Below are 25,220 nucleotides of genomic sequence, written 5' to 3' on the forward strand. Positions count from 1 at the left end.
CTATCACAGGGAGACATGTAGAGACAGACAGGTAACCAGTCTATCACAGGGAGACATGTAGAGACAGACAGGTCTTACCTTGTATGTGACCGGTGTTTTCTTGTGAAAATGAAAAAGGAGGAAAAGAAAATAGACATCTTTTTACTTCACTCATGAAGATTTTATTATAAATGTATACATTTAAAAATATAAACCATTTTGTGATAAAAGTGATTTTAAAAAAAAGCACATTTGGTATAAATGAAGCTTATGTTATGTTTTCATTTACATAAACTAGACTTTCATTCCATTTGATTATTTGTTGGATAAAAACATGTCTGATGATAACTTGTTCGTTTCTTACATGATTCTCTGATAATTCATTGATTGATCGGGGCTGGACCACATAAGTATACATTTCATTGGATTTAAGAGGAAACGGCTCTGTTTAAACATTTCGCGTAGCATTAAAATGAATATCTCCCCAACTTTGATTATATAAAAACTGTTTGTGTTCAGGTAGAATGTATTTTTGGTCTGATGATGAATTTCACTTCTTCTTCTTGAGGTCAGCAATGAGATATGTCTCCCTTTCCTCGAGGATTGCGTAGAAGACGTCTTTGCCGTCAGGTCCGGCAGCAGTCAGGGGACCGGAGTAGAGCTTCCTCATCTTCTCCTGATCAGTGCGGCTCGCCAAGATTTCATCGTAACTCTCTTGTTGGATGATGCCTTTGTCGAGGAGCTCATCAAAAATGGGTTCAATGTTTTTCACTCTTTTGATCAGCTGGAGTCTATGTTTATCCACGAACTGAGCCCCTGAGGAAAGAAGGAGGAATGCCTGATTACAACTTTGTACATTTTCTTCAGAGGAAAAGGTTCATTTTGATGATCAAATAGTGGATTTCTAACTCTGGCATTAAACTACATCTGAAAGAATAAGGGTTCAGTTTACAGCTACGAAGTTACGTGTTCTCCAAATTCTGTAAAGCTCTTGCATCTAAAGTTTCTACGATACGACATTTTTGGGAGACGCACTTTCATGCCAAGAGTAAGATGAGAAGATAGATACTATATACTATACTTCTACTATACTACTACCACCACCAAATGCAGTTGAAACCCGAGGGCCTGGGCTGCACCAGATTTCTGCCTAAAAGCCTTTTGAAGCAACACTAAAGAGTATTTAGTGCCTTAAAATAATGTTTCCAAAATAGTTTCAGGGGTTCATCACCTCAAAACCGGGTGAACGGGACTTCAGCATTCGCTCTGCAGCCCTCTATTGGCTGTAACCGCACTATGTAACTTTGCCTCGTCGGGTAGTGTTTTTGTAGTTCTAATGAGACTACAAATTTGACCTGCTTTATGGCAAGCGCGACAAAAGCCGGTAGGTGGAGGCTCTGCGTGGAGATCAGTGGGAGAACACCCGGCAGGTGCGTAGAAGATACTTTGCAGCTAGGTAGTTTTTAAATTGGTATCATGGCAGAGCCTGCAAAGAAAAGGAGGAGTATAATGTCCGATGAGGCGAAGGAAAGAAAACGGGAGCATGACACGAGAGTGAATATCGGACCGGCTCACACTCAAGAGCTAAAGGAGGCTACAAAATGCAAGACGGATGGTGACTTGGCTTTGTTGCTGCTGGACTTGTAAATAATACCGGTAATCATTTTTTTTCCAACTGTGTGCATCTGTGTACAATACATTGTTGATTATTTTATTGGCTCCTGTTAGCTAAGGCGTTAGCTATTTTGCTAATATATATATATGTAACTATCGCTATGGCTCATGTTAGCAAATCTTATCTAAGGCGTTAGCTATTGTGCTAATATATTTATATATGTAACTATAGCTATGGCTCATGTTAGCTAATCTTAGCTAAGGCGTTAGCTATTGTGCTAATATATATGTAACTATCGCTATGGCTCATGTTAGCTAATCTTAGCTAAGGCGTTAGCTATTTTGCTAATATATATGTAACTATAGTTATGGCTCATGTTAGCTAATCTTAGCTAAGGCGTTAGCTACTCTACCTTGTCAATGGACATCGTTCAAATCTTTCATCGTTTCCAGAGCCAGTTCTGCATACAAACAAATAACGTGCGTGCGACGGTAGGCTGGGGTAGGCTAAATTATTTACAACGGCAGAAATGGACAATTCCCTTCCAACCTGTAGGGGGACCGAAGAGGAATGGTTCTTAAGTGTTGCTTTAAGGCAGTTTTTTCTCGCCACTGTCGCTGCAACGCTCCTGGGGATGTTGGGACTCTGAACAGGACTAGAATATGCTCATGATTCATTACATTTTCAATGTGTCCTGAGATGACTGCTGTTGTGATATGACACTATAAATGAAATTGAATTGAATAGATACAGCCCTCATGTCTGTACTCTACACACATACACACACACACACACACACAAATCTAGGAGACATTTAGCTTAGTTTAGCACAGAGACGGGAGGAACTGGAGAACAGCGAGCTCGTCCCAAGGTTGTGGTTTTTAGGAGTTCTGGACTGAACCAGGCTAACCCTTTGCTTCCAGTCTGTATGCTAAGCTAAGCTAAATGTCTCCTGGCTCTATCCTCAATGTGCAAACTCTGAGAAATAACACAATAAGTGTCAAACTAATTCATTTGAATTCAACAGTCTCAATCTGATCGGTGTCCGATGGCAGGCAGCGTTCACTGTGAAGACATCACCTTACCTGTGCATCCACCTCCTGCCACGGTGTTCACAGCAGCCGCTCCAGCTGACCGTCTCCCGTCTGAAACAAATTCAAAATTGCTTCATGAAAGAGTGTTAATGCGTGTTTTTTCAGACACACAGCAAACAAAAGGCTGTCTTTCAAGGAAAGATAGACGATTAAAATGCATTTCCTCCTGAATTTGTCCTCAACTCTTTTTTATGAAGTGTCCTCTTGGATGCCAGATTAAGATAATAATATTTCATAGGAATCTTTGCCCGTCATTTATGTGTATATATTTGCGTGAGCTCCATAATAACCACTATTGCTGCTTTGAACGTGGAAATCCCAGATACATGCTCGGCCGGTTTAAACGTTTTCAAACCGGTCTGGGCCAAAGCAAGAACCAGTTATACCGACCTTTACCACTAGGTGTCGCACTTGCCATAGCAGACCCCCCAGAGTGATAGTTTATAGGAGAGTCAAAAATATGCCGCGATCTAACGTTCACTTTGCTTTCCGTGTGACGTATTCAAAGAGCGTCGGAATTTGAGCTTGTGGCTTAAAAATAATTATGAAAGGTGAACTTTAGCTCGTTTTGCATATTTACTCCAAAACAAATGAAGTTGCTGTTCATCATATACGTGTTGCTGCTTATGTTGGCGCCCTCGTAGAGCAACTAGCCTTTTTATCTTCATCTATCGGATTTACGTTCTCAGCTGTTAAACGTCTGGCACGTCGCCATAGTAACGTGTCTTCAAAACGTCGACGTAAACAAACAGTGTCGTGCGCGCGCATAAAAAGGATGCCGAAATAAGACATAATGACGATATGTAAAAAAAAAAAAAAAAAAAAAAAAAAAATCCAAAGCCATGGTTTGTTAGGTCTGTCTGAAAGATTTTATGAGCAAATTTTATTGAATTTTATTTATTTGTCTTTTAAGAGACATTTCTCTCTCTTGCACTATTGATTATTTTGTTCAATATGAAATATGACAACTCAATACAACACGTTAAGCTAAATATGTAATTATTATTACTATTAATGTTCATATAAATGTTATAATTAAATTGTAATAATATATATATTTTTTATTATTATGAAAACACATAATATACAAACATAATATTACACATAGAAATACCTCATGTCCTCAATGCTTAAAAAACATACAAATGTTGGTTCCAATATTTCCAATATTAATATAATGTCTCGTGTTAAAAACAACTCACGGTCACCGGAAGCAGGTGTGGAGGACGTCAGTCCAGCGATGTCTGCAACTGTCATATAGGAAGCACGGTTACATCCTTATAACACTCTGACTAAAACACCGTTTATGAATATTTAATATGCTGCTAGGTTTTATCAATCCACTCCTAGACCAAACCGACTCTTCGGTCAGACTGTTGAGCCTGTCTTACCTCGTATGTGACCGGTGTTTTGGTATTCTTCTGAAAAAGAAAAAGGAGGAAAAGAAAAGAGACATATTTTGGCTTCACTCATGATACATATTTGAGTAACGGTGAAAGTTAAAAGTGTTTAATAGGCTGTTCAGATGAATTCTGGTGATATTATTTAAACCTGACCTTTTCGAATCGTATGGTTCCATACTGTTTGAAGCTCTTTACTGTGTTCGAGCTTGAGTGCAAAGTCTGCGTCTGGATTTCTTATGAACACTTCGCAGTAATTTGGCATGCTTTCATATATGAGCTGTATGTCCTGAGGAAAAAAAATTAATTATGGGAAAAGGAAGTTAGACTTTCAGCATCCGGAGTTTGCAACAGCGATTAGTACGTTTTTTTTCTCATCTAAATCAAAGACATGAACAGAAGGGGGCAAAAATGATAACTGCCAAATATTGGTAAAATGTCACGATTTCAGATATTTAAATGTATTATTTAAATATTCATAATAACATAACGCTCACATTGTTCATAGATATTTAAAGCAACACTAAAGAGTATTTAGTGCCTTAAAATAATGTTTCCAAAATAGTTTCAGGGGTTCATCACCTCAAAACCGGGTGAACGGCACTTCAGCAATCGCTCTGCAGCCCTCTATCAGCTGTAGCCGCACTATGTAACTTTGCCTCGTAGGGTAGTGGTGTTGTAGTTCTACAATTGTAATGAGACTACAATTTGACCTGATTTACGGCAAGCGTTACAAAAGCCGGTCGGTGGAGGCTCTGCGTGGAGATCAGTGGGAGAACACCCGGCAGGTGCGTGGAAGAGACCTTGCAGCTAAAATTGGTATCATGGCAGAGCCTGCAAAGACAAGGAGGAGTATAATGTCCGATGAGGCGAAGGAAAGAAAACGGGAGCATGACAAATAAAGAGCTTGTACGAGAGTGAACATCGGACCGGCTCACACTCGAGAGCTGAAGGAGGCTACAAAATGCAAGACGGATGGTGACTTGGTTTTGTTGCTGCTGGACTTGTAAATAATACCGGTAATCATTTTTTTTCCAACAGTGTGCATCTGTGTACAATACATTGATTATTTTATTGGGTCATGTTAGCTAAGGCGTTAGCTATTGTGCTAATATATATGTAACTATAGCTATGGCTCATGTTAGCTAATTTTAGCTAAGGCCTTAGCTACTCTACCTTGTCACTGGACATCGTCCAGGCTAAATTATTTACGACGGCAGTAATGGACAATTCCCTTCCAACCTGTAGGGGGACCGAAGAGGAAAAGTTCTTAAGTGTTGCTTTAAATAAAAAGGTTGATTTTAGGTTTGAAGCACTGAAATAATCTTATTTCAGTCAAACATACTTTAGGATTAACTTCTGCACCGTGAAAATCTGCTGTGAGGATGAAACGGTCTTCCATTTTCAGGTACTCCTGTGGCAGCGGCTTTTTGATGATTTTGTATCCGTAGCTCTTGTCCAGTTGCTGTTGGGACAAAAACATGAGTTGCCTGTGCTGCGTTTTCATCACGTGATTTGTGGCATTAGTGACAATAAGATATGAAATAACCTGTTTGAGACCAGGATCACGTGGGATCAGATAAACATGGAGTGTGAGGAATGCTGTGTTGATCTTGTATATTAAAACATCACACCGTATCTTAAATGGGATGCCAAGTTTCACCAGGAATGCTCTGATAGAGAAAACTGGTTCAGACAGTTTGACGTGGTGCGATGTGACCTTGGATGCTTTCTCCACGACATCTCCACAGTCCTCTATGTGCAGGACTGCAAACTTGTCCCATATTTCAGGGTTGTCGTCTGCACAACATAAGAGCACATAACATAAGGATTGCATCAGCTGTTGTACTCATGCTGTCTGGAATTTAAAGATCCCATATTATACTGTTTTTCATCAATTCCACACAGCTGTCAGAGGTTCAACAACACTGTATTCGATATGCATTGCCCCAAACCCATCCGTGGTCCTGAGTTTCAGCTGTCTTAAAGTTGCTCAAATGTGACCCGCCATGGCAAAACCAGCGAATTCGCGTAAATGACGAAATAAGCTTTTTTTTTCAAAATGAGTGATTTTTGTTTTTTTTTGCAGAATATGCAAGTTGAGATCATGAAGAAGCCACTCCATGTTTCAGATAACAGTATTGATTGTCGTAAAAGTATACATTTTGTATTTGTAGTTTCTGAAAAAATCGAACTGCATGACGGCGATGCAGTTCATTTCCATACTGATTACCGTTGGCCATTCACGCGCTGTTATGTTAGAAGCGAAACACATGGCTACTTATACAGCATCCATGTCGGCCGCAGCGGAGCTGGAGCGGAAGATATCAGACGCTTTATCTACGGTTACATTTCAACGGGATAAAGACAGCGAAATGGAGGAAATCTGTAACTTTGACTGCAAATGCTACAGAAGAAGAAAGGAGAACTCTCTCCTTGGAAGACATTCATGTAGCGACAAACTTTCTCAAGAGCTTATGTACAGCATACGGATGGATTCTTTAGCTGCCGAAAAAGAGCAAACGGACATACAGTAGTTACGTCGGAAATGACTGCATCCACCAAAAAGCAGCAGATGAAAAGAAAGTCCGCCCGGACCTCTTATCAGAGCCAACGAATACTTTTTAGTTTCTTCTGGGGTGAGTTTCCGTTAACATCCAAGTTATCTACTTTGCTTAGCTGGCTAAGCTAGCTCAGTACTGTCGTTTTAAAAGTATATGCACATCGAAACTAAGCTGTAATGGGAGGTTTTTGGCTTGTAATGTGGGCATCTGATTTAACAGTAAGGTGCCAAGGGGCACGTTCTGTCCACTTACCTATTAGGGCCCGACCGATATTGATTTTTGAGTGCCGATGCCGATTATTTTCAGAGAAAAATTACGATAACGATTTAATCGGCCGATTATAAAAAAAAATAAAAAATTTTAAAAAAGCATATAAAACATATTTTTTGATACCTTAAATATACTTTAAACACTTTTGACGAATATGTGAATTGAATGCAGAACCTTTGAGTGTTTTAGAATACATTTACAGTCAAAAATGAGTGCAAATACAGCCTTATCTTATTGTCAATAAAATAAAATAAAGTTTTAAAAAATATTTCTTAAGTTACTTGGGGCATTTTGAAACTCGGATATAAAGCATTTTCCATCTGCAAGGCTTATAAATAAATATACCTTATTTACAAATTATGCATTTATAATAAGCTACCGCAATCAAATGTAAAATAAATCAATAAATAAATAACTCCCAATGTGCTGCGCTCGTGAGCAGTGACTACGTGCGCACTGAGCAGTATGGTCTCACCGTGCGCTTCATTTATTCGCTTCATTCGCGTCATTCGCCCTCCTCCTCCGCCTCGGGGTACCCGATGCCAGAGTCCGTGAGCCTCCTCCGGGAGCCACGTCCCTCGCACCTCTCCCCAGAGTCGGGGCCACATTCGACCTCAGATCAGACGAGACAACCCGCTGAATTTAAGCATATTACTAAGCGGAGGAAAATAAACTATCTAGGATTCCCTCAGTAGCGGCGAGCGAAGAGGGAATAGCCCAGCGCCGAATCCCCGTCCGACGGGCGGGCGGACGTGGGAAATGTGGCGTACGGAAGACCGATTGCCCGGTGTCGCGCGGGGGCCTGAGTCCTTCTGATCGAGGCTCAGCCCGTGGACGGTGTGAGGCCGTCTTCCCGAGTTGGGTTTGGTAATGCATCCCGTCCATCTCAGCTCATCTGTCTGTCGGCTTGAAATCGTCGCTGATTGGATGTCGCGGCGCGATGCCGCCTGAAAAGTTCGATATTTTCAACTTTATGCGCGCCGCGTCAGACGCGCCATTCGCTTTATTCGCGTCAGACGCGCCGCGTCAGACGCGCCATTCGCGCCATTCGCGCCGCGTCTCATCGCGCCAGAGGCTCCACTCGCGCCGCCTCCGCCTGAATCGCGTGTCATCGCGCCATTTACATTGGTTTTCAATGTAGAGTCGCCACTCAATTCGCGTCTATCGCGTTCGGTGTGAACGCCCCTTTAAGTAGAATGGAGTAGGAGCGCACTCTGCTGGATACTAAGCGCAACAACATTTAAAAAATAAAATAAAAAAATCGGTTGTAATCGGCGTCTTTTGGCAGATGTTGATTATTTTCAAAAAGGCTATAATCGGCCGATTAAATCGGCAGGCCGATGAATCGGTCGGGCCCTATTACCTATGCAGATCCAGTGTGGCAGCTGTACTTCAAATAGCTTCCCAGCGATGACTGTGATGTCCATTAGGGGACCTGCAGGCATGTATTGCATCGACTCCATCCTCTGCATATGTCCTTCCCAAGAGCAGAACTGATACTTTAAGCTGACCTTTTCCTTGCAGACCCAGCGCAAGCCAGAGACGCTGCATTCAAAGTTTCCCGCTTCAGACTGTAGGCTACAGCAAGCAATGGAAAAATAACAAATGAAATAAAAAAGATGAGCATATATCCCTAGAATATAATTCCAGTTTGCTGTGATGCAGGATTTAGGACCTTATTCTTTTTTCACCTGTACGTCGGAGCCTCATCTGCATCTGCACTGTTCACGTCAGGTTCAACTTTAGTCCAGTCGCTGCAGTCCTGCTGCAGAGGACAAAGATGTTTGGAAATAAGTGGAGATGGGGCTTTTTGCAACATAACATAAATGAACAAATGAAAGTGATGAACTGATGTGAGGATTACCATAACGTTTCCATCACCCTCAGGCTCCATGCGTCCCGGAGGCCCTTGTGAAGACATGTCTGAATTTGTTTCAAATTGTTATTTTGATATATAAGGTCATGTGATTAATGCGGTGTTTAACTTGAAATATTTCAAGTGAATAATTAGCATGAGGGGGAAAGCCTGTCAGCACTGAGATTCTCCTCCGTCGTCACCAAATCAGAAATGGAGACAAAACCGTAGTGGTCTGTGGTCTCGCAGAGGTCTACGATAGTTCTGTTGGGTCTAATGTGAGGTTCTATGTGGAGGAACCAGAGACTGTCTATGGTCCATCAACAAGGTCGCTGCTGTATTTATGTCTAAATTATGTTATTTTAAGTGTTGATGGAGCAGCTACAGTGTTTACAAATCGTGATCATTATGTAGTTAGTTCGGCAGCCTTTTTGTTGAAATTAAAGTCCTGGAGAATAATAATTCAAGGAAAAGTCTGAGGATCACCAAAGTGATTACGATGCATCCTCAAAGCACAATGAATGTGGAAACAACATTTCTTGGCGCTCCAAGAGTTCACTGGTACTTGAGGGAAAAGTCCAGGATCATCAAAGATCTCTGGACAAAATGTAATTGTGATGCATCCATCCAATAATGGTCCAGTGTGTCCGTCACACCGAAGGACAAACACCGACGTTACCATGGAGCCCCTTGCATGGCTGAAACACTGACTGATCTGATCTAATCGAAGCATGTGCTTCAACAGACCACACATTCAAATGGCTGTTTGACCGTCCACATGCAATTTGATTTAAGAAAAAAAAGGCATTAAAGTGAAATAAACAAAAACCAACTTGCCTTTGGATCCTGACCTAACGTCCAACAACCTCTGCACCAGATCACTCCTGTTCATCTGCGTTAAAACCTCCCTGGTCACCTCCAAAGCCTGTTGGCCGTAGGTCTCCATCATCAGCTCCACTATTCTGGCTTTGTCTGCCAGCTCCATTCTCTGTCTGGAGATTCTTGGGAGGCCTTTCTCCATTTTACTGTCCTGCAAGACATGCTTGAATTTCTCGAGCTCATCGTAGTTGAAATCTTCCAGCGTTTCCAAAAGCTTCAACTGGACTGACATTTTCTCTGAGGAGGAAGAAAAGAGAAAATTACTGACCGATTCCAAATCAGACTTTAAAAGACTTAGTTGCTTTTGAACAAAATATAAATAAATAATTAGAAAATAACATATTCTGCTTCAGAACACTCTACTCACTCAATGCAGAAGCCATGCAACAAATACTTCCTTTGATAAGATTATAATGTGAAAATTGTGTCAAACTATTTAATTTAATATTCATTGTGTACCAATCCACAATAATATTGCATGATAAACACGGCACCCAGTAGCCTGATCATACCAATAACTGCCCTCAATTGACAGTCAATCAAAATGTCATATATTCTATTATACAATAATGTGAACTCAACTACTCAGGCTGTCCTTGATTACATTTTTAAATAGTAGTATTTTTTTAATATCTGTTATTTATTACATTCTGTTTTGCCTCTTGTTGTTGCACTATCCTCTTTGCTGCTGTAATCCTGTAAATGTCCCGCCGTGGGACTAATAAAGGTTTATCTTATCGTAACAGAGGTGCTGATTAAAGTCAACAGCAAAATGTGATTATTTGGCCTACATGTACCGTATTTTACTGTAAATTGTACATTTAAAAAGAATTACACCAAATTAATTCCAGTGACATCACAAAAATCAAAGAGTCTGGATTCAATTGGCTGATGCTGCATGTTATTGCTTTGCTGCCCTTTTTATTTATTTTATAACATTTTTCATGGGCGGTAAAATAAAGTTTTAACCACTTTCTTTAAAATATATTTCTATATTTCTCTCTGACCTTTGAATCCTGAGTTGGACATTCCCGTCACCAGATCAGTCCTGTTCATGTCCCTTAAAACGTCGATGGTCACCTCCCAAGACAGCAAACCACAGGTCTCCACCATCAGTTTCACCAGTAGGTCTGCACCGTACCATGTTTCCCAGTTCATGTGTCGGACCCTCTTCATGAAGAGCGTTAGCTTCAGCAACCACTTGAATTTCTTCAGCTCCTCCTCACTCAAAGTCTTCACTGTTTCCAAAAGAATCCGTTTCAAATCCTGTGTAAACGTGTAATTTCCCAATTGGGACGGTTAAAGATTAATTTATTTGCATTTTGTCAGTGTTATAGAGGTCGAGTGTAAATGTTATAAGATTAGTTTTTTCTGCATGATCACTCAAGACAATGATACGCTAATATCTTTTCTACTGATTTCATTTTCTTTTGAAGTATTAAGTGTATTTATTTCTTAACATCAAAGTCAAATATGAGTCCCTCCATCCTTTAATTCATGTTAATTAATAACTCCTTTCTGATCTCAACGCATCATGTTTCTGTAACAGGAGCTCAAAGAAACGGTTTTCTCTCTTTTCCATCATAACATTATTACTTAAGAGCTCAACATTAACAGTGAGAGGCAATTTAAGAAACTCACTGTTTGGTTCGTTTTATCATTTATGATGATTTAAAATGTAAAATATAGTCACACTCACGTTCAGCAACAGTGTAGGTTGATGTTTATCCACAAAGTGTTGCTCTGAGGAGAAAAGACATTTAATAACTCAGACAATTCAAATCTAATTGAATCACTAATAATCACTTTTAATGAGACACAGTTGCTTCAAAAGAAAATAAAACAATTTCAGTACAAAACACAGAACTCAATCAGATTTACCTTTTTTTTATTATGAACTATATAAAGTATTTATTAGACACATGATTATGCTGTGTTTTTGTTTTAATCTTTACAATCGCACCATTTATACTGGACTTTGTGGCATAACGCCGCCACCACGCCTCCATTCTGTCTCTGTACCTTTGACACCAAAAAGAAAGAAGGAGTGATCATCCTGCAACGAGAAGGCGGAGTAAAGGGGCTTATGTCTTACCTGTGAGTCCTGAACTGGGCTTTGGTAACCTCTGTATCAGATCTGTCCTGTTCATTTGTTTAAAAGCCTCCGTGGTTAACTTCACAGACTGTTGGCCGTAGGTCTCCATCATCAGATACACGGTCATCCTTCTGTCTTCATTATAACTGTCTGTCATCATAAATAGGAAGGATCGGAGGTTCTTCTGATGGACAATAAACTTAATGAAACTCCTGAATCTCTTAAACATCAGATCATCCAAATCATTCAGGGTTTCCAAAATCAGCTGTTGAACAGCTACTCTTGTCGCTACCTGAAAAATAATACGTTCATTAAATAAATATGTAAACCATGAATGAACCTGCATTAGGTGAATGAAAGCTGTGTTGTACTCAGTCAGACAGATGTAACATTACTCACTTTCCTGATCAATCCAGACCGGTGTTCACCTGAGTCTTGCTCTGAGGGGAAAAGTGGTAAAAGTCATTGATTCAACAATATGGGGATTTTGACATGTTTTAGTCTTTATTGTTATTACTTTTGGGTCCTGAGCTGCTGTCTGACAGCCTCTGCACCAGATCAGTCCTGTTCATCTCCTCCAAAACCTCCTTGGTCTTATTCACAGCCTCTTCGTTGTAGTGCAACACCATTAGAAACACCAGGTCCTGATGTCCTGTTATCTCAAACAGCATGGATGGGAGCCCAAACTGACGGAAGTAAGTTTGAGACGAGAGGACCTTCTTGAAATCCCCAAGCTCCCCATCACTCAAATCAGCCAGCGTTTCCAAAAGCAGCTCTATAATAGACGCCACCGTCTCCACCTGGAAAATTCAAAGGAAATGTTTATGAAGCAAAAGTTAAATTTCTCTGCTGGGATGCTTGAAATTCAGTTCTTCTAAAGAACTATTTTCCCAGGCGTAATAACATTCAGCCCAACGGCTGTCTTTGCTCTGTTGTGATTGACAACAGTACCAGAACCTTTATTATATACAGTACCAGTTCTATTATTGATGAATCTGTCGATTCTTCCCTTCATTTATGAACTTTAGTTATATAATTTGGTCTATAATATTTCAGAAAATGGTTAAAGGTACCCATCACAATTCCCTTACATCTACATTGATATCTTCAAATGTTTTGTCTGACCAACAGCCCAAAACCCAAAGAGATGCAGTTAATGATCTAAAACAGAGAAAAGATCAATCAATGTAGACGAATCCATTGTTTTAGAATCCAAGTCAGACGTTACATCACTCACCTTCTGGATCAGCACAGGACAATGTTCATCCACACAGTATCGCTCTGAAGAGAGAGGAACTGTAAAATGATCACATAATCACTGTCAGAATAGAAGAATTAGAATGTTACATGTCAATGCAAAATAAACTGAAAATCTCCTTAATATCATAAAGATCAATTACCGGTTTCACCTGATAAACGTCTCAAATGCTCTCGCTGCACTTAATTCTTCCTATAGATTTACATTCAGACTGAGACTTCTAACTCTTTATAATAATCTTTTTTAATTATTAGATTAAATCAACCTCCCAGTACGAACACCTGAATAGTCTTTGTTTGAATCATTAGGTCCTTAATCAGAGGTGGGAAGTAAACTTAAGTAGAATTTTCAGGTATCTGTACTTTAGTATTTATTTCATGGACAACGTTTTACTGTTACTCCCTACATTTTAAACATATCTGTACTTTAACTCCACTATCTCTTCATAGCAAATCGTTGTTTGCTGCTATATAAATGTCTTAATGTCATGCGGATCCTTTAAGGGCTAGTTTTTGGTCTTTTACCTTTTGGTCTGCTGTCTGACAACCTCTGTACCGGAGCAAATCACTTCATATTCTCTCAAACCTCCCTGATCGTCTCACAGACTGTTGGCTGCAGGTTAACACCATAAAAAGCCCGTGTCCTGTATTTCTGTTGTCTCCATCTATGGAATGTCTGTGGAACGTTTGTGGAGGTCGGTTTCACTGAGAATCTTCTTGAAGCTCTTGATTTTCTGACTCAAATCAGCCAGCGTTTCCAAGCTCTATAACAGACGCCATCGTCTCCACCTGGTCAATTCAAAGGGAACTTTCATGGGCCAAACGTGCAAGGCCAGACAAGTGTCAATCAAACTTTGGTACACGCCCCCAGAGACGAATAGACCAATCAGGCTTATCTGATCCGTCCTTATGGGACTTTTACTGTGCAGGAACAACGTGAGTCTACTTTAGCTGACGTACTTTCCCTTTTCTTATGTAACACTGTACAATATCAACGAGATATGTTTGCATAGTTCGCCCTGACATTCGGTTCGGAGCTTCAAATCACTCATTCATGTTTAGTCTTTCCTGTTTTATTTTGTCACTCCTCTCTCCCCTCGGTTCAGATCACTTCACTTCCTGGCTTGTGTGATTTCCTGCGGACGTCGTCGTGGTGACGTCACCCGTTGGTGTGTGGACTACGGTTCTGAAGCCTCGACGTCGGCATTTTGGCCGTCGCTATCTTGGAGGTTTTGTAACCAGTGAACGGACGTGACCATATTTGGACTGAGGCAGAGCGACGGGTGGATCTGAAGAGGGGAAGAGCGGCACCCTGAAAGGTATTTCCTGAGAAGACGTCATTTTACCTCCCATCACTGAACCTTTGGCATCAACATGAGGAATCTTGGGTCGAGCTGAAACAAATTCAGGAAAATTTAAATTGCACAATTTCAAACGATCGTAGTGTTTATGTCTGCTAGTATTTTCAACACACACACACACAGAAGACTTACATACAGAGCTCTCAAATGCTTTCGCTGCACTTCATTTGTCCTGTAGATTTATATTCAGACAGAAACGTCGAACTCAGATTTTAAATATTTGATTAAGTCAACGTCCCCGTACGAAACACAAAGCCAGGAGACATTGAGCTTAGCTTAGCATAAAGACTGGAGGCACAGGAGAACAACTCGTCCCTCCAAAGTTTCTTTTTATTGTACCAATTCAACAAGATTTAGCGTCTTACTGAGGTTGGAAGGTTTTTAAACTTTGGACTGAGCCAGGCGAACGGTTAAATTAGGAGTTTTTTTTCAAATTAAGATTCTGGGTTTCCAGACAATCTGATCAGCGACTGATCACAGACAAACTGAAAGGCATTTGGTGAAAAGACGTCATATTACCTCTCCTCCGTCTTCTATGCTTCTTGAAACCACCAGCATGAACTCCAGTCGAGGATCCCACACCTAAAAACACATTTTTGGAAAATTAAAATTGCACAATGATGGATCAGTCTAGTGTTTATACTAGGGATCGACCGATTTATCGGCCGGCCGATACTATCTGCCGATTTTTACGTTTTTTGAACGTATAGGTATCGGCCGATGCGGACTGCTGTTTTGGCCGATCGTTTTTCCCGGCATTTACAGTCAGGCGCGGCAGGCAGCTGCGTGTTGCTTGGTAACGCTGACAGAGCCCGGACATTCCCCTCCCCCGCAGTAGTAGTGAGAGCATGGGCTGCGTTTCAATAACAGTTTGAGTCGCCCTCGCTCACTTGCCCTCAGCCCTTGCTATGACGTCACACGGAGGCCACTTGGAGGGCGGAGGGGGAGTGAAAGAGGTTAATGGAACACACCTGCCCTCGTTCACTAACAGCCCAGACAATCATGGATCAACAACACGTTGTTGGAGTAGCGCTATACTGCCTATTCCAAATTACACAGAATATGCAGAGACTCATTTCATTGAGACGAAGACGTATTCTGCGCTTGATGGAAATACGTCTGCTTATATACTTACACTTGTAAACGTTGGGCTCTGCCATAATTCTGCCATAACTCTGCCATAACTCTGCAACAGACAGTCTAACTGCACAATTTAAGAAAATGAATTAAATTTAATTCATTTTCTACTTTCTACTTTCTTCTTCTTCCTTGGTGGTGAATAGACAGCAGACAATGGTGTTTGAGGTTCATTATCGCCACCGCATGGACATATTTTCGTGCACCACTGCAATGCATTGTGGGCTCTGTGATGTGTGGTCGACTGTCGTGAAATACCATGAGTGAATACTGCGTTATGTACTATGGACTACTTTCAGACACAATCATGCACTAGTGAGTAAACGTAAACACTGTGTGTCTATTCTCAGTTGCTTTGTTTTTAGCTATTTAACTCTTTCTCTTACACTCCATTCCATATCTTATATCATAATATCATCATATTATATATCAAATATATGTATTTGTCACTACATTTGTACAACATGTTGCATGTTCTTGCTTTTTTGAGTAACAGCTGTGTGAGAGAATACCGGCGCTCCTACCTTCGGCCATTGTTTTTCTACCAGTCGCTGCCACTGAGGATCAAGTAGCTGTAAAATAAGATGAGGGAATATTAACACTTCTTGTTCACAGGCTTCATGCAGACCTCTGTTGTCTCATGAACACTTACATCATTCACAGAATGCTGTCTTACTATAACAATCAGAACACCAAGAAAAGCAATAATTTCAACAGGTAAACACATTAAGGCTCAGTTATATGACAACGCCGAAACAAAATTAAATCATTAAAAAAATACCAATATAGGAATGTGTCATAAACAACATTATAAGAATAGATCCAAGCAACAAATTCATTGTTTTAAAGTTATATGTTTGGCCTTTTATTGCGGAAGGACATCATAAGAGTTAAAGGGACGAGAGAGAGCGACGACATGCTTTAAAAGACGGCCGAAGGGTGGGTTCAAACCGGGGCCGCTGCAAGGAGCCTCGTAAAATGGGGCGGCAACTCTACCACTAAGCTATCAGCGAAATGAATGTGATCATGTAATCAGTCAGATCTACTAGTGTCCTTATGATGAGGCAGTCATATTATACTACTAATACTATTAACACGACTTCCGCATTCACACAGTCGGTGAGTTTTTGCCAGCTGTCCTTCCTGCATTTGGCAGATGAAACTGTTGCTTTTTGCCTGCATTATATGTTTAACTTCTTCGTATTTCTGTAAGATCATGGTTTGCTCCTCGTACGTAAAATGCACCGCTCCGCTGCCGTAGACTGATCCATGTTAGTGATTGGTCAAATGCTGCAAACGCCGCCTCTTTCATGTGCACGCGCTCATAGCTGGACAGGTAAACCCTGGGTTGAGTTAACGAGTTGATAACCAGCTTCGTGTGACCGCTTATCTCCGATTGCCTTTGTTAGGGTTACTTATAGTTTTTTACGATTGTTTACACACTAAAATAAACATTTCCACACAATTTGCGAAATTCTACTCCAAGGAGCAAAACACCTCCACATATTTGCAAAACATTACACACAGGGATTTGTAAAACGCAACACACATTTTCACACCTTAAGGCCTGATTATGCTTCCGCGTAGTGATAACGCAACGGCAACGCAACGGCCACGCAGTTGCTTGGAGACCGTGATGGTTCTGCGTTGGGTTTACGTGTCGAAATGCAATTCAATGCCACACCGGTAAAGGGCGCTATGGTTTTTGTAAAGACTGACCGACCGACCGAGACTCTTGGCGTATATCGTCGTAAGCCTCGTTATAGCGTATTTGTTTACTTTCCGGCTTTAAACGTCCACAATTTTTCAGAACTTGGTGTTTTATTACTTTGTGCAAAAGCGACAAGGTGCAAACAATAAAACGAGGTGAAAACAATAAAAGTAGCCTTTTAAAAGTTTAAATGGCGGTGTTTACGAGTGGAAACCGGATAGCGGTCTCCAGCGGATGTAGTTAGCGGACCAATCACAGCCAAAGCCGCTGCGTTGGTGTTGCGTTGGCGTTGCGTCGCCTCGACGCGCGTCGAGGATTTTTGGGAGGCACACGTCAGGCCCTTGCGTTGACGCAAGGGGGGTCCGCAAGGACGCAAGGGGTCCGCAAGCTCCCTTGCGTTGTGTCGACGCGGAAGCATAATCCAGCCTTTAGACACAGATCAGGATTGTGAGGTTACTTCCTTGTCATTACAAAGCCCCGGATTGCCAATGACCATACTAATGAACACATTGGATAATCACATCCACCAAGTGTGGAAGCACACATGGGCTTATTTGAAAACGCAGCACTCAGGTGTGCTAAAAAAAGGCAGCAGGTGAGTTCACCTGTCTTCAACAAAAATGGACGGAGCTAGAAGAAGAAGGGTGAGAATGAGAGGGGGAGCTCAAAGAGGAGATGAAGGCGGAAGAGGAGAAGGAGGTATAGGAGGAGGCCCAGGTAGAGGAAGAGGAGAAGGAGGTAGAGGAGGAGGCCCAGGTAGAGGAAGAGGAGAAGGAGGTAGAGGAGGAGGCCCAGGTAGAGGAAGAGGAGAAGAAGGAGATAGAGGAAGAGGTAGATAAAATAAATACTTGAAATATTCAGTCTGCAGCATCAGTGTTGTGCAGTGCTTGGTAAGTTTATAGTAGGACTATTTGTGTACATTCTCCCTATATCTCAAACTAATCATGAAGAATGTTGTGGGTTTGTCACTATTTTTTTGACATCTAAATTATCCCTTACATAACAATGTCTGGCCAAAAATCTAGCACATGCTATTTCCGAAAATTTGTTTTTTTTTTTACAAATGTGTTTTTTATTTATCACAGAAACTGGCTGCAATAGTGTCTGATCATTGAGGACTGTGTTGGTTAAATGAAAACTAATAGCATTTTCACAAATATGTGTACATGTTTTGACTGAAGTGTGTAATTTATCAAACATTCTAGGAATTATGCAAATTGAGTGTGGTGTTTGGATAATTGTGATTATATTTTGAAAAAAAGAACCCGGTTTTCAAAATTGCATGTAAACAATTGAAAAAAACTGTAAGCTGGATCTCTGAAAGATACCCTGGGTATGTTGAACTCGCTTCGTAGTACAGCCCCCTGGGGCTCAAAGTTATTTAATTTCCAGTAACATTAAAGAGAAAAGTGGCAAATCCTTTTATTTGAGGAACTTAAGCCAGTGAATTTTTAACATTTCTGCTTGATTAATTACTCAAACAATCCATATTTAAACAGTCAACCATCAGGGGGTCTGATTGTTTATAGGAGGTGCTCGTGAATTCTGACACCAACAAATAATACTATAATAGATATAGATGTACTGTTCCCGTGGCCGTGCTGATACACTACATATTGTCGAATGCATGTTACTAAACGTTTATTATAAAACAAACACAAGCATATTTAATTACTTTTAATGAAATGAAGTGCCAAACAACAACACAAAAAACAATACAAATCCACCACAGAGAACATCTGTGGGTTTACAAGAGTGGAACTGAGAATTGTAGCACAGTGTATAGTTGTATACAGTATACTCTTACAACTGTCTCTTAACTCACTAAATATGTTTCTCTCTCCTTCTGTTCTCCTTCACTCTCCACTCCTGTCTTCCTCCTCTTCCTCTCCTCTAAACTCCTCCTCCTCCTCACTCTCCACTCCTGTCTTCCTCTCCTCTAAACTCCTCCTCCTTCACTCTCCACCCCTGTCTTCCTCCTCTTCCTCTCCTCTAAACTCCTCCTCCTTCACTCTCCACCCCTGTCTTCCTCCTCTTCCTCTCCTCTAAACTCCTCCTCCTCACTCTCCACCCCTGTCTTCCTCCTCTTCCTCTCCTCTAAACTCCTCCTCCTCACTCTCCACTCCTGTCTTCCTCTCCTCTAAACTCCTCCTCCTCACTCTCCACTCCTGTCTTCCTCTCCTCTAAACTCCTCCTCACTCACTCCCCACTCCTGTCTTCCTCTCCTCTTCCTCCCTTCTTCTCCTCCTCACTCACTCCCCACTCCTGTCTCCTCTTCCTCCCTTCTTGTCCTCTAAACTCTGCTTCACTCGCTCTCCAATGCTGTCTTTCTCTCTTCTCCTCTCTCCTCCTCCTCTCTCTCTTCTCCTCACCTACTACCGCCCCTTCGTCATCCTCGCTTTCATCCTCATCCTCCAAGTCCGTCATCACTCTGTCCTGCGTCTGTAAATCACCACCACCATCGTCCACTCTTATTCGCTTTTTTGCTATCACAAATCAGTCCATTTCGCTCTGTTGACACAATTGCTAACTAGCCGCTATGCATCAACCACCGCTAACGTGAACGTCAAATTCAGCCTGCCGTCTGCGTGCAAACCAGCCAATCAAATCGCACGACACAGGAAAAAAAAAACAATCACCATAGGAACGGGGGGCAATCAAATCAATTATTTGAGGGGGGCAATCAAACAATCAAAATGTTAGTAAAGCAAAGGTCCATCATAAGTACCAAAACTACTAATTATGAATATAATACCCATACATATATGGTTGTGTGTATATAGTCCTAATAATCATATGGATAAATGTGTGTATACTGTGAAGATATAATACATACAGTATATTTTGCAGCTGGTAAAGGTGGATTGAATTAGTTTTAGTTGAATCTGCTGTCGATTTAATTGTTTCGTAATCCTCCCTCTCTGTCATCCTGGTTGAACTTCGTCTATTTTCTAGTCAAACGGTTTGGTGAAAACATCTCAGTTTAGTTAATGCATCATTAGTAACAACGGTGATGTCATCAGGAAAGCGTTCTCACACCGTTTTAACGTTAAAATCCCACAAGAAGTTCAAACTACGAAAGTGAAAGTAAGAAAAGAACAAAAAGAAGTAAATGTCGTTTTACAAACCTTTTTTAAACAGCTCGTAACTTCAGCTGTCAGAGTCCGTCCACTTTTGTATGATTAAAGCAAATCATTGATCGCTGAGGTTACAGGACTGTTGCTCTCTTGAAAAGTGTGTCTTCTCCTTCGAGCCTTCTGTTCCGTTTACTTGGCTGTGATGAGCAGATCGGGCAGTGTCAGGCTTGTTCGGGATGGTCTTGGCTTGACTTGACTTGACTTATCACGCCGACGAGAGCTGCAGGTGTCTGAGGGGGCGGGCTCTAAAAGAGACAGCAGCCAAACGCCGTCAAGTCGGACAACAAAGTCAACGTGACTATGGTGCTCAAGCGATAGAACACAGCAGCAAACCAAAGAGGATGTGTTATATATATATATATATATATATATATATATATATATATATATATATATATATATATATAGTACAAAAGGTCGTCCCTCTGAGCATTATTCCTTTAAGTTTGTTGGTAATTGTTGTGCATGTGAATTCCTACACTGCTGAGGTCCTTGAACGCACCACATACGTACTGCTCAGCTCAGAGCAGGTATCGGCTGAACTGTTCCTCCGTGTGTCTGCAGTGTGTGCGTCCATTGAGCCGTGAGTTATGTTGTTGTATTCATATGTTACACGATGTTGATATTTCTGTTTTATTCATGAGTCAACTGATGACTGTAGTAGTTTTTGCCTTCAGATTTCATTATGTGATAAACGCTTAGCTGCTAATGAGTGTCAAACAATTAGCCGCTAACTAGCAATAGCCTGAGTGCCTTATGCTAGGCTACTGTATTGCTAATCTTTAATGTTTGTACTGTATATTGCATATTAATGCTCATTCTCTGTTTATTGTTTAATAATGATTTAAGTTCATAAATCATTCGGAGTTGTAGTTATCTGAGTAGAGAGATAGTGTGTATCTAACTCAGTATATTTTTATGTTAAGTTGTACCTTATTTCTAATCAATCTGTATTGTTGTGTTGAACATTGCAGAAACCACACACACACAAAGGTTTGAACTTTATTGCTGGCTCTGTCCTTCATGCTGCACTTACCTGTGTCCTGACCCGACACCCTGAAGTGGTTGCTGCCACCTAAGATCCTATATAGTCAATCTGTCATATATATATATATATATATATATATATATATATATATATATATATATATATGTATATATATGTATATATATATACATATATATATATATATATATATATACATATATATACATCAGTGGCGAGCGGTGACCTTTTACTGTGGTCATGCTGAAGTGTCAATACTAGGGGTGCAACGGTACAGGTGGCTCACGGTACGGTCCGTACCTCGGTTTTTGTGTCACGATTTCGGTACGGGTTCGGTACGATTTTGATATGTGTTTTGTGCATAAAGAGACATTTCATTTCTCTCAAATGATTTATTTATTTTGCTTCTCAGAACAAGTTCCAAACAATTCCAGTGCTGAATAACATAATACTTCAAGTAAACAGTTAGTTAGCAAGCACAACACTTCAATAAACTCAACACTTCAATAAACTCAAATAGTACTGTAGACTTGCCTTTGTTTCCTTGCCTACTACTATTACACCATAGCATAAAATATGTATAAAAAAAATAAAACACACAAAATGTAAACAAAAAACACTGTTAAAGTACATTTTAGACTTTACTTCTAGTGAACACTAAGTAGTAGTATAAAAAGAGAGGTAAACAATTTCAAAAGAAAAAGTGCACTTAATCCATGACAAATTGGGGGAAACATAAATTCACAGAGATTCAGATATACCTCGTGCTTTGCCTATTTTAAATGAACATAAGAGGCTACATTCAGGATGTAAAGTGCAATATCAATTTGCCAACATTGGCATGAGCTATTTATTCCTCTGCTATTGTGAAATTTTTTTGTAAGAAGATAAGCCTGTCAACATTGTCTGCAGCAAGGCGAGAGCGGGTTGCACTTACAATGTCCCCTGCAGTGGAGAAAATTCTCTCACTAGGAACTGAAGTTCCCGGGACACAGAGGTGACGTTGTGCAACTTTTGCAACATGGGGGAACTTGCTCTCATTTGTCTTCCACCACATGAAAGGATCAGCATCAACATCAATGGAGTCTGCTGACCTGTATGAAGCAACTTCATCCTCAATTATCTTGGCAAGGGGCCTGACCACTTGTTCATGTTTTTTGAAAACATCACCAAAAAGCTCTGCCATGGCTGTTTTCTTCTTTGGAGGGGAGGAGGATGGCTCTTGTCCCTCTGTGGATGGCATTGTCTCTGCTTGACTCTGCAAGAACAATAACAAATATATAAGATATAAGATACACTGTAATAAAAGCCATACATGCCTCTGCTTCCATGAACTCAACTTAAATGATCAGTGGAGATTATCTCCAGCTTTTGACAGATACAAATGTGGAATGTATATGATTTATATGAATTGACAATTTTTAAAAGTAATAATTAAATATGCAATCATAAAATCACAAAAAAATGATAATCAAATAATACCTGAGGTTCATTCTCCTGGATTTCTGTGGCGAGATCCCTGTAGAGTCTGACAAGGGAGTGTTCATCAAGGGAAGGCAGAGATTTAAACCTGGGATCCAGGGCTGTGGCTTTTTGGAGGTACTTCTGGAGATCAGGGTCTGTGTACCTTTTTTCCAGGTCTCGTGTAATGGCTTCTTTGGCTTCTTTTATTGCTGTACTGTCTTCATCAGCTGGTGCCATGGATTTGAGGATCATTTCCTTCAAAGGGAGGATCATTGATATGGTGGGGGTGGTCTCACTGCTCATCAGAGTTGTTACAGTTTTCAGTGGTTTTAGTACTTCAATCAGTTGTTCTGCCATTTTTTGTTCATTGTCAGTCAATATTGCCATGTCCTTCTTTATGTGACTCCTCAGTGTTTTGTCCATTGTTAATGCAGAGTAGATGGCAGGCTGCTGTTCTACATATCGTGCCAACATGTTGTGTGCTGTGTTCCACCGAGTGGTGACATCGTGGATTAACTTGTGCTTAGGCAGGTTTAACATCTCTTGTTTCACAGTCAGTGCATGGTGGGCTGTTGTGCTTTTGTGGAAAAAGGTGACAACTTTCCGAACTTTCCCAAGGAGGCGTGACACCCCGTTGATTGACACTGCCTTCTTGGCTGCCAGGTTTACAGTGTGAGCAAAACAGCCTATCTGAGGTCCCAGTCCGTCTGTTTCATTGACTGCATTGACAATATTTGCTGCGTTATCTGTGGCCACTGGTATGGTCGTATTTGGCCGCTCCAACTTCCAATCAGTCACTACATTTTTTAATTCCTTTGCCAAGTGCGCACTTGTATGGCTTTCATACAACGGGCGTGTCTGCAGTACTGCGCTCTTCATTTGCCAATCCAACATATAGTGGACCGTCACAGTCAAGTAACTTACTGTTGCTCTCGAGGTCCAACTATCTGTAGTCAGTGCTAGGCTTTGTGTTTGAGCCAAATCTTTTTCAATGCCTTTGCGCGCTTTGTCATAGAGGTCGGGAATTATGACGTCGCTGAAATGTGTTCGGCTGGGCACAACATAACGCGGGTCGAGCGTTTTCACCAAGTGGCGAAACCCCTTATCTTCGACCACAGAAAAGGGCTGCAAATCTTTGGCTATAAACGCTCCCACTGCTCGGGTTATTTTCTTGTATTTATCCGAGGTGGCACGGTAGGTCTGTTGAAAAGCATTCTCTATGGACAGTTGTTGTTTTGCTGCCGTTACCGTTCCGGGGCGCTTGGCTGTCCTCTGTTCAGAAAGCGTAATATCAGGATGGTTACGCTGGAGATGCTTGCCCATATTGCTTGTGTTTCCGTTTGAGTACGGGACATGTCTCAAGCAGCGTTTACAGACTGTGGAGTTTCTGTTAACGGTTTTCACTCCCTCGTCGGAGTATTCAAGAGCAAAACCAAAATGCTCCCACACCGACGATTTGAATAAACCTGGTGCTTCTTCAAACTGTTCTCTCTCAACTTCTCCGCTACCGCTAGCCATGCCTGCTTGTTTTCTTTCATTTCCTGCTTCTATGCGCTGCAGCCAACCGGCCAAAGTGCGATAGGTTGGTTGCGGGGGCGGGCCTGCTGCCTTAAAGGCACACACGCGCGCACACACGCCTGTGTAACAGTAAAGCCCAATGCAACATTATTAGAACATAAATCCCGCGGGACATAAAAGCGTATTGTCCCGTGCAGGTCGTACCGAACGGTTCGGTATTTTAACGAGTACCGTTGCATCCCTAGTCAATACCATGCGCGCCCGTGGGGGGGCAGTATATTTTTTTAATAAAAGTTTAATATGGTTTTTAACTACTACAGTGGAAACAGCTTGTAGTGATCACGTTGGTCCAGAGTACATTTGATCACTATAAGCGGTTGATTACTAAAACCGAATTGTTATTACAGTATTTCACTTATTTATTTTATGGAGAACATCATCTAAATGCCAGTTGTATAGTTTTTCAATGAGAAAAATGTAACGAAACGGTCGTCAGCGCGATCCTCTCGTCAGCTCCAAACTCACCGTCTGCACCTCAATCACAGACCACAGCTGGTTTTCAGTAGAGTCCTTAAGGACTAGGCTAGTAGCGCCGCAGATCTCTCATTCCCCACCTTGTTTGACTGAGAGTGTTTCGAGATGGTTTTCATGAATGAACAGGCAATATGTCGCTGTCAGACCGGATCGTTTGACGGGAGGGGGGTCGGCTAGCTAGCCATTTATGTTTCTCATACGTGCTAGCTTGAAAGTGACGGACGGAATTCTTTGCAGTCTTTGTGATATTTACTCCAGGAGTAGGCCGACCGCTTGAAATTATAGCTTTCTTTTCCTCAAAAGGTCTCCGCGAAAACGTCACTGAACTGAATATAATTAATATT

At 41.1% G+C, this 25,220-nt stretch overlaps 2 protein-coding genes and 1 long non-coding RNA gene across 4 annotated transcripts in view; all 3 read right to left on the reverse strand.

Annotated features, from left to right (window-relative positions):
• LOC311024876 (NACHT, LRR and PYD domains-containing protein 1b allele 5-like) overlaps positions 1-13,788 on the reverse strand; it is a gene marked incomplete at its 5' end in the record, with an annotated part of 42,502 nt that extends 28,714 nt beyond the window's left edge. Inside the window, 4 exons of the mRNA XM_084027451.1 lie at positions 10,664-10,894; positions 12,170-12,191; positions 12,306-12,551; positions 13,780-13,788. Of these exons, the coding sequence (XP_083883577.1) occupies positions 10,664-10,894; positions 12,170-12,191; positions 12,306-12,551; positions 13,780-13,788 (508 nt within the window). The remainder of the gene's footprint in view (positions 1-10,663; positions 10,895-12,169; positions 12,192-12,305; positions 12,552-13,779) is intronic.
• On the reverse strand, positions 137-9,755 carry LOC311025013 (NACHT, LRR and PYD domains-containing protein 1 homolog). Of its 2 annotated transcripts, XM_084027678.1 has the most exons (10): positions 8,787-9,755; positions 8,614-8,687; positions 8,286-8,500; positions 5,638-5,888; positions 5,434-5,553; positions 4,245-4,377; positions 4,080-4,109; positions 3,891-3,938; positions 2,680-2,739; positions 137-795 (listed from the first exon to the last, which is right to left on the reverse strand). In XM_084027678.1, exons 1-10 carry the CDS (start codon positions 8,841-8,843, stop codon positions 530-532), a joined length of 1,254 nt encoding a protein of 417 aa, XP_083883804.1. In that variant the 5' UTR covers positions 8,844-9,755; the 3' UTR covers positions 137-529. The 2 variants fall into 2 exon arrangements, with proteins under 2 accessions (XP_083883804.1, XP_083883803.1); XM_084027677.1 differs by having other exon boundaries at positions 8,614-9,755.
• Positions 13,789-14,112: 324 nt separating the features above from the next.
• LOC311025033 lies at positions 14,113-20,514 on the reverse strand. The gene is made up of 4 exons (XR_014598358.1): positions 20,346-20,514; positions 16,031-16,078; positions 14,889-14,951; positions 14,113-14,402 (listed from the first exon to the last, which is right to left on the reverse strand). It is a non-coding gene; the product is annotated as an uncharacterized lncRNA (long non-coding RNA).
• Positions 20,515-25,220: the final 4,706 nt, after the last annotated feature.

The sequence above is a fragment of the Eutrigla gurnardus genome (genome assembly GCF_963514095.1).
Source record: "Eutrigla gurnardus genome assembly, chromosome: 14".
In the NCBI taxonomy this organism is placed as follows: domain Eukaryota; kingdom Metazoa; phylum Chordata; class Actinopteri; order Perciformes; family Triglidae; genus Eutrigla; species Eutrigla gurnardus.